At 43.2% G+C, this 9,135-nt stretch overlaps 1 protein-coding gene across 1 annotated transcript in view; it reads left to right on the top strand.

Annotated features, from left to right (window-relative positions):
- The first annotated feature begins 669 nt into the window (after positions 1 to 669).
- Positions 670 to 9,135, top strand: part of LOC121576741 (junctophilin-3) — a 27,932-nt gene continuing 19,466 nt past the window's right edge. Inside the window, exon 1 of the mRNA XM_041890138.2 lies at positions 670 to 2,064. Coding sequence (XP_041746072.1) covers positions 1,683 to 2,064 — 382 coding nt within the window. The 5' untranslated portion in view covers positions 670 to 1,682. The remainder of the gene's footprint in view (positions 2,065 to 9,135) is intronic.

Below are 9,135 nucleotides of genomic sequence, written 5' to 3'. Positions count from 1 at the left end.
AGTCATAGGAAATGATGGCAAAAAAAGTTTAGATCAGTGCAAAAACACACACAAAATAGCAGAATTGGTCAGGAGCCCGTAAAACGGCAGCTATCCATTGCAGTGCCATTTTGACAAGGAGGACAATGTGTAAGCCCATGACCTTATCACTTTCACCTTGTCATAACACACATATGTTTAACTCAGCATCCTCTTCATCTGTATCTTTCAATATTGTCCTAACTTTGGATGTTAAAATGTAAATCATTTAAGTATTGTATGTCAATGTTATTCCTCTGATGTCATGTCAAACTAATGTGCATTACATTATTATTATTACAGTATTAAGAGTGTTTATTGAAGATTACCTAACATAATGATTCAACAGAATTGTGGTAAATACTATCTAATAAACAGATTTACCAGTCTCTATCTATTACCATTTAATTTGCTTACATATTGATTAAATATGTTTTTATGCACATACATCGCTGGAGAGGTGAAAAGGCTAAGGCTTAAGAGAGCAGAGCATGCAAATAGAAAAGCAATCTCTGCTCTTCAGGGCTGCAAAACAGAGAGGAGAGAGGCTTGGATGTTATGCTGCCTCTGTCTCTTTAAAAACAGGAGCATGCATGTGAGGGGGAGGGGGTGTTGGCTGCATTGGAACAGTCCTCCTCTAATGAGCAGATTTGAGAGACACCAGAGAGAGAGAGAGACCCAACCATAAGGAGAGAAGGGGGGAATAAGACAACAACCGAAAAGGCAGACAGTGATACATAAAGATGAAGGGCATGGCGCGTTAAGAGAAGGAAGAGGAGAGATACATCTGGATTTCTCACCAGCAAGGGAACAAGAATAAAAGCATCAGCATCGGTCAACCACTTAAGGACATGGATGAAAAAAGAGAGAGGGAAAGCGAAAAGAGAGGAGGAAAATAATCAGATCACTTGTTTATTTTCATGGTCCGTGTGCGCACTTGCTGTTGGTGAGAGTGTGCGTATGTGTGTGTGTGCTTGTGGGAAGAGACTGCATTGCTGTTCACTAGCAGAGGCATCAGCAGAGAAACAAGCTGAATCCCTCTTTTTTCTTTCTCTCTCTCTGTTTCTGTGTTGCACTGTGCGGCAGGAGCATGTTGGGTGGGTTAGGAACAGACGACAAGCTGAGCCAGCCAAAAGAGATGGATCTGTAAAGCTGTAAATGGTGTCGGATCTGGCCAGTGGCTGACTGTTAGCTGTGTTACCTGGGGGTTTCTAGGTGGAGCCTGGTGGTCCTCAGCTGCCAGGGAGCGCTAAAGAGTGGCTGGGAGCGGCTGGGAGAGTGCCGGTGGTGGGGCCCTGCGTGGAGGGAGGGGGCCAGAACCCAAAGCCCAAAGAAGGAGGGTTTGCTGCATTTGTGTCAGCAGGGAAGACGCATGGCTGGCGTGGACCTTTTGCCATCTGTGAGCTGCGGCTGTAGGAGATTGGACTGGGAGTGACAGTGAACCACAGCTACAGGAGAATGGTCTGAAGAGGCACCCGCTGCTCCGGCCTCACAGGAGGGACCCTACACTCTGGGGGCTATTTTTCTTTTTCCTCTTTAAGTCAACCCAGGGGATTTGTATGTGTGTCTTCCTCCCCCTCATACCTCATCATCACCAACTCCGCCCCCAACTGTGTTTTTTCTTTTTTTGAGATTTGGGGGATTTGCCAAAACCTATTTCATGCATGTCCACTGGGGGAAGGTTCAACTTTGATGATGGGGGGTCATACTGTGGCGGGTGGGAGGAAGGCAAAGCCCATGGCCATGGCATCTGCACTGGGCCGAAGGGGCAAGGCGAGTACTCAGGGTCCTGGAGCCATGGCTTTGAGATGGTGGGGGTGTACACCTGGCCCAGTGGGAACACCTACCAGGGCACCTGGGCGCAGGGCAAGCGCCACGGGATTGGGGTGGAGAACAAGGGCAAGTGGGTGTACAAGGGGGAGTGGACAAGTGGATTTAAGGGACGCTACGGCCTCAGGGAGAGCACCGGCACCAGTGGGAAGTACGAGGGGACCTGGAACAACGGTCTTCAGGACGGATACGGTACAGAGACCTACTCTGATGGAGGTAAGACCCAGACTCAGACTGTCATGTTATGGCTGAGTTGTACCCTCTGTGTAAGGCATCAACATATGGACATTGAGATACAGACCAGCAGGCCCATTCTTCACATTGAGTTGACAGTAATAGGGGAAAACTAGGTGCTAGGGGTTCCGTGAGGTCATCCCAATCCATTACTATACCCCCCCCACCCCCCAACACACACACACACACACACACACAAAATCGAGCTGTCTCCTGCTTCATTATTCTCCTGTCACTCAGAAACTCATCTCTCTTTCTCCGTCCATCTGTCATTTGAGTAAGCAGTTCCGCTGCTCGAGCTGCAGTGGGAGATACATTTAGAGGCCCAAATTAAGGCCATCCGGACTTGGCATGCAGCCGGAGAGAGAGAAAGAGATATTCCAGATTACCCGTACAGCCATGAATTGGGAATAAGCAGTTAGGGTGCAGTTCCCATAACCAGACAGACAGAATCATGGTAAACCTGGCTGGGAAATCTGGTCTCAGAGCATTTTGTATTATTCTGTATGTAAATCCGAAAGATATCTTACGTCTCGTATGGTATGTATTAATTTGTGGATGTCCATCACCCATTTCGTATGATATGTTACGAATTATAATGCTAAAGTTGTCCTTGATGAGATTCAAACTCGCAATCTTTGAGTTGCTAGACTTTCGCATTATACACCACCTATCCACCCCGACCAACAAACCTACTTTTGTTTTTGCCTTAAGTAACCATCTGTCTTATGTAACCATACCAAACGTAACACATCATACTCATTTGTTTGTCTCGGATTTACGTTTACTATGTTATGTCTAGTCTATGAGACCAGGCTGGACTGGGAGAGATCCAGTTCTAAGGCCATAAATACTGTACACATTTTGAAGATGAAGGTGATGAGAGTCTGGAAGTCCTTACTCTACCCCAAATACACACATACTCTCTCCTAAGGTGGATTTCAGATCCATCCAGATATATTTATCAAAACATTTCATATCACAAAACAATGGTACTAAAAACAATCACACAGTTAAAGGACATAACGGTCTGTAGAATAGTTTGAATTATTCTGGTGAAACCTCCTGGTGCAACACCATTGTTAAGCTTATATAACTCTCTAGCACCTTACACAACCATGCACCCAACCAGCAGCCCAACCAACACTGGCTGAACGAGGAGAGAGAGCAGGCTAATGAGGACAGAATATGCAGAACAGATATGATACAGGTCTATATCCACAATGATAACAGTTACAGCATCCACTCTGAAGAGAGCACCAGGCCTGCGAGGCATTGTTATAATGAAATGAGTATGAGATATAATAGAGAGAAATGGATTTGGAGAAGATAAACTGGTAGATAAAGATGGAAGAGAATGAGGAATAGTCGATTATTGTCGTATGAGAGACACTCAGATACTTGATATCTACAGTATTCATTATGTAACACTTCATTGTGTCTGTAAATCAGTCAGTGTCTTTAAAAGACTCCAGGATACTCCTCGTGTCTGTAGGCTACAGCATGTTGTGCCAAACAACAACGTTAATCAGCTGATTACAACATCCAGCATCGTAAATAAGAAATTGTCTTGCATTCTACCCCCGACTTTTGCTCACACATGCTGCATAACCTCCTTATCAAACTACAACTGAAAGGAGGAGAAGGATCTATGCTCTGAGCAGTTGTTTTTCTCTATCTCTGCATCTATCTCCCTCGTTCCACTGCATTACAGCAGTGGTGCCTCACTGCCTCTGTCTCTGTACAGTAAGTTGCTGTGGAAACGCACAGACACGCAGCAGGTCAGCGTGTCACAGGGGACTCAGTGTTCCTTGCTCTGATTGGCTGGTTGACTTTGCTAATGGTGTTTACTTACTTGGGCACTAATCTGGCTGCTTAATCACAATCACAGTAGACAGTGACAGAGAGGAGGAAGGAGACAAAGCTACAGAGAGGTTAAAGTAGCATTGTCTTTCCCCTCAGATAGAGTCAGACATTCTATACTGCCAATGGCCATGGAATAAGGAACCCATCCAAGCTATCTATGGAGAACACTTCAACAGTCTGTGTAAAATAGAAGTTAATAATTGTCACGTAGCCAGCTTACAAGTGTTTCTGATGGTTGTTGATGCTCCATTTTACACCCTCAGTCACATGATAATGATCAAAGTGAGTGCTGATTATCACATACTATGTGATTGGGAGTAAAACAGACTCACAATACTGAAAGCTACAGGAAACTGCCCTGACAGTTGTCTATCTGGATATGAGTCAACCTGTTCAACCTTACAGTACAGTAGTCTGTATAATTTGATCCCTGACCTACATACCAACATGGTTGTTAAGAAGTGGTTTGAACCATGTAGAGATGTGGAGGGGTCTACAGTTTGTAGATTGCCAGCTGATTTAGGTTGTTGTATCATTCTGCATGGTGCGTTATCTCAGTTATTAAAGAACATATCTTGTTGCTGTTGAACCAGACTATGTTATGAGGCCAAAGAAATAGCATGCTCAGTTATTCAAAATGATGAGCATGATGTAAATCAATTTTGTGATGTACAGGGAAATTTTTGAGGAATTAGCGTTCAAATTATAAATCAATATTATTATGTTTCTATGTGTTAATAATCCTTAAATGGACAAATCTAATACAGGTGCACACCATCACCTCTCTGTGACAGAAAAAGCTCAAAACCAAATCCCGGATAACATCCGTAGTCGATTTAAGCTTACTGAGAGATTTAGCTTTTAACTGCAGCTCATTTTGAATGTTGACGTTTTTGCAACAGTTTCGCTAGCTGTATTCTGTCCTGGAATGCAGTCTGTCTGTGTCTGTTCTAGCCAGAAACCACTTTATGTCACAAAAACTTTTCCTAACAATTCCCTGGCTGCCACTACTCTTGCTCAACTAAAAATGTAATTTGTTTCATTTAATTTTTTTAAGTGACTTCAACAAAACGATTCTGAGGTAAGTTGGTCTAATATTTCGTCATTTAGAAAAAGTTCTATATATAATTTAATGAACTTAGATCTATAAACCTTTTATATATATACACACTATATATACAAAAGTATGTGTCACCCCTTCAAATTAGTGGATTCAGCAATTTCAGCAACACCCGTTGCTGACAGGTATATAAAATCGAGCACACAGACATGCAATCTCTATAGACAAACATTGGCAGTAGAATGGCCTTACTCAAGAGCTCAGTCACTTTCAACGTGGCACCGTCATAGGATGCCACCTTTCCAACAAGTCAGTTCGTCAAATTTCTGCCCTGCTAAAGCTGCCCCGGTCAACAGTAAGTGCTGTTATTGTGAAGTGGAAACGTCTAGGAGCAACAATGGCTCAGCCGCGAAGTGGTAGGCCACACAAGCTCACAGAACGGGACCGCCGAGTGCTGAAGCGCATAGTACGTAAAAATTGTCTGTCCTTGGTTGCAATACTCACAACCGAGTTCCAACCTGTCTCTGGAAGCAATGTCAGCACAATAACTGTTCGTTGGGAGCTTAATGAAATGGGTTTCTATGGCCGAGCAGCCGCACACAAGCCTAAGATCACCATGCGCAATGCCAAGCGTCGGCTGGAGTGGTGTAAAGCTTGCCGCCATTGGACTTTGGAGCAGCGTTCTCTGGAGTGATAAATCACGCTTCACCATCTGGCAATCCGACGGACGAATCTGGGTTTGGCGGATGCCAGGAGAACGCTACCTGCCCCAATGCATAGTGCCAACTGTAAACATTGGTGGAGGAGGAATAATGGTCTGGGGCTGTTTTTCATGGTTCGTCCTACGCCCCTTAGTTCCAGTGAAGAGAAATCTTAACACTACAGCAACACTGACATTCTAGACGATTCTGTGCTTCCAACTTTGTGGCAACAGTTTGGGGAAGGCCCTTTCCTGTTTCAGCATGATAATGCCCCTGTGCACAAAGCGAGGTCCATACAGAAATGGTTTGTCGAGATCGGTGTGGAAGAACTTCACTGGTATGCATAGAGCCCTGACCTCAACCCCATTGAACACCTTTGGGATCAATTAGAACGCCGACTGCGAGCCAGGCCTAATCGCCCAACATCAGTGTCCAACCTCACTAATGCTCTTGTGGCTGAATGGAAGCAAGTCCCCACAGCAATGTTCCAACATCTAGTGGAAAGCCTTCCCAGAAGAGTGGAGGCTGTTATAGCAGCAAACGGGGGACCAACTCCATATTAATGCCCATGATTTTGGAATGAGATATTCAACAAGCTTTTGGTCATGTAGTGTACAATTAGGGAGCCTAAAGATAAATAATCCACTTGTTTAGAGAGAAAATTTTAAATCAGTTTTTAATAAAGCAGTCAAATTTAAGGTGTGTGTTGCAATCCAATGCAAGTCAATGGTACCTAAATTAGCATTTTCCAAATCATGTCCAAATCATATATAAGTAACTTCATTGAGTTAAACAGTCCTTTTTAAGATACATTAGGATGATTTGGACATGATTTGGCGCAATAATGAAAAGAGGGACCTTACATTAAAACCCCATAATAGTGAGGATATTAATAGTGAGATGTGCAATGCCATTTTGTTTCATTATTTGATTTATTTAATTAAAATAAGATACCTAGACTTTAGCTTTTAAGAGTGAATTACAAAAAAATTTACCCTGATAGCAGGGCAAAATGCCCCATTTCTATGTTCCTTCATAGTTTGTTTGCCTAAGCATAACCATCATCCAGATAAAAAAAAATTTAAACCAAACTTTGCTTTTTTGTGTCAGCAATTAGAAATGTTGCTTAAAGGGGGCTAGTTGCTCCAAACTACCATACAGCCCTATCTTACAAGACCTTCGTGAGTCATGTTGTTTTCCATGCACATTACTTACACATATATTTATGTGTAAATTGTGTGTGTGCGTGTGTGTGCGGGCCAGCCTCCAGTTCAGCCTTCCTTGTCACTGTTGGCATAATGCAGAAATCGCTCCCTCCCTCTGCTCTCTCTCTCTCTCTCTCTCTCTCTCTCTCTCTCTCTCTCTCTCTCTCTCTCTCTCTCTCTCTCTCTCTCTCTCTCTCTCTCTCTCTCTCTCTCTCTCTCTCTCTCTCTCTCTCTCTCTTTCTGTCTGTCTGTCTCTCTCTCTCGCTCTCTCTCTTTCACACACACACACAAACACACAAGTCTGAAGTGCAAGTGCTGACTTAGTGAAATATAAAAATATAAATAATTAATGAAAGAGTCAATCCACACACACTTTCTGCCATCCTTACTCGTCTCAATTTCCTCTGTTATGAATTTAACTCACTATGCGGCCTATAATATCAAAATGAGAGCCATCATTTGATCACAGGTTTAGTAGGCCTAAACTTTGAAAAGGCTGTGCCATCTCTGTTGGAGTGAATATACAACAGACAAGTTTAACCTAGAAACAGAAGAACACATAACGATTATAAATTCTGACCAGGGGTTGGTTGGCGCGTGATCTAATCAGGGTTTCTGTGATGTTTCTGCGTCTTTGATCTTTCCAAGTTAAACCATTTCCATGCTGCCCCCTGTACTGCTACTGCAAAAAGCATCTAGCAGCCCTCCGGCGGAAAACATCCACCGAATTCGTTTTGACATCTGAGTTGCATATTCCATAGAAAACCAATACGCAAATAAACGATAGAGAATTCGTGTAGGCAGGCTACATGCATCACATACTAGGCCAGATGTGAACGCCGGCAGCATGTGACACTTTATGAATGAAAATATATGTTTTCATGGTTGTGGGGAAATTGTATAATATGCTTGCCTCACCGATTATTAACACCACTGAGAGATGCTTCCACAACGAGAAGTTTTCTACCACGCCCAAATTAACTGATGAAACTAGCATCAGTCTAAATTGAAATAGTCTTTCAGACTTCCTGATCGAGCTGTAAGGGCACATACCCGCGTGGGAAACTGTTCAGGCAAACCACTGATGAACGTGCATCCATCCACCCCCACAGACAGAATGCTATCGTTTCAGCACCATGGAGAGCTCCAACGTCAATAGCCCTACACATCAGTTCACAATGCAGCTTCATTAAAACATTCCTAAAGTCTATAAGGCTATACAAGGATGACACAACCCAAGTAGGCCTATAATATGTTTTGCTTGATGTGGAATGATTCATGGCATGTGTAATGACAGGCTTTTTATGTCAATGTCAAAATTAAGCCAGAAGGAAAATGTAACTGACATTTCAGGGGCACTTGATACTTTGAATTCAATTAACACACATTTGTTAAAAGTATATTCAGGTAGGCTACTGCAATTGTCTCTGCTAGATGTGACATTGGATTTATTTCGCCTCATAATTCATGTTCATGTGTGCATACTTGCACCAGGCATTAGCCTAGCTATCCTTTACTAATGACTGTAGTGAGATACAAGTCCTAGTGGTGAGATTATGATCCCATGGCTACGTCAATGGATTGCCAAAGAATCAGAGTTTACGTGCACTGCTCTCTCATGGGAGAGAAAGACGTCCCTTCTCAACTTTTTTAAAGCTTGACCTCCTTCACTGAGAAGTGTTCTGCTGTTGCAGGTCGGGGACACACCAGTCTTCATTTTTATTTTTATTTTTCTTTAGGGGGTATACACCAGTCTTTCATTATGACCTGATTCTAGCTAATGTGTCTGCAAACTATAATAACAATTCAATATGCTGTGGTCTGATCCCACATGGACCTGATCAAACTGTCAAGAGAGGATAAGTCACTTCTCTGTGGACATGGACTCTGTTGAAACCAGACATAACCCAAGTTATTTCAGTCTGGACCTTATTTCAGCTGTGTCAGCAAAAGCTGTAAAAAATACAACATTTTCAGACACATGGAAGAAGCACATACTTCCTCCCTCTCTCTCTCTCTCTCTCTCTCTCTCTCTCTCTCTCTCTCTCTCTCTCTCTCTCTCTCTCTCTCTCTCTCTCTCTCTCTCTCTCTCTCTCTCTCTCTATGTCTGTAGGAATATCAGTGTAATCCTATCAGTTGAGGCCTGTGTTTGATCCATCATATGGCACACAGCTGTTGACTGATAGGATCGGGCGGGTGTGCCCAGATGTTGGCCAGCTGT

Source organism: Coregonus clupeaformis, chromosome 29 (genome assembly GCF_020615455.1).
Source record: "Coregonus clupeaformis isolate EN_2021a chromosome 29, ASM2061545v1, whole genome shotgun sequence".
Lineage (NCBI taxonomy): Eukaryota > Metazoa > Chordata > Actinopteri > Salmoniformes > Salmonidae > Coregonus > Coregonus clupeaformis.
The sequence above is the reverse complement of the archived record's forward strand: the minus strand, read 5'-3'. Positions and strand labels throughout refer to the sequence as shown.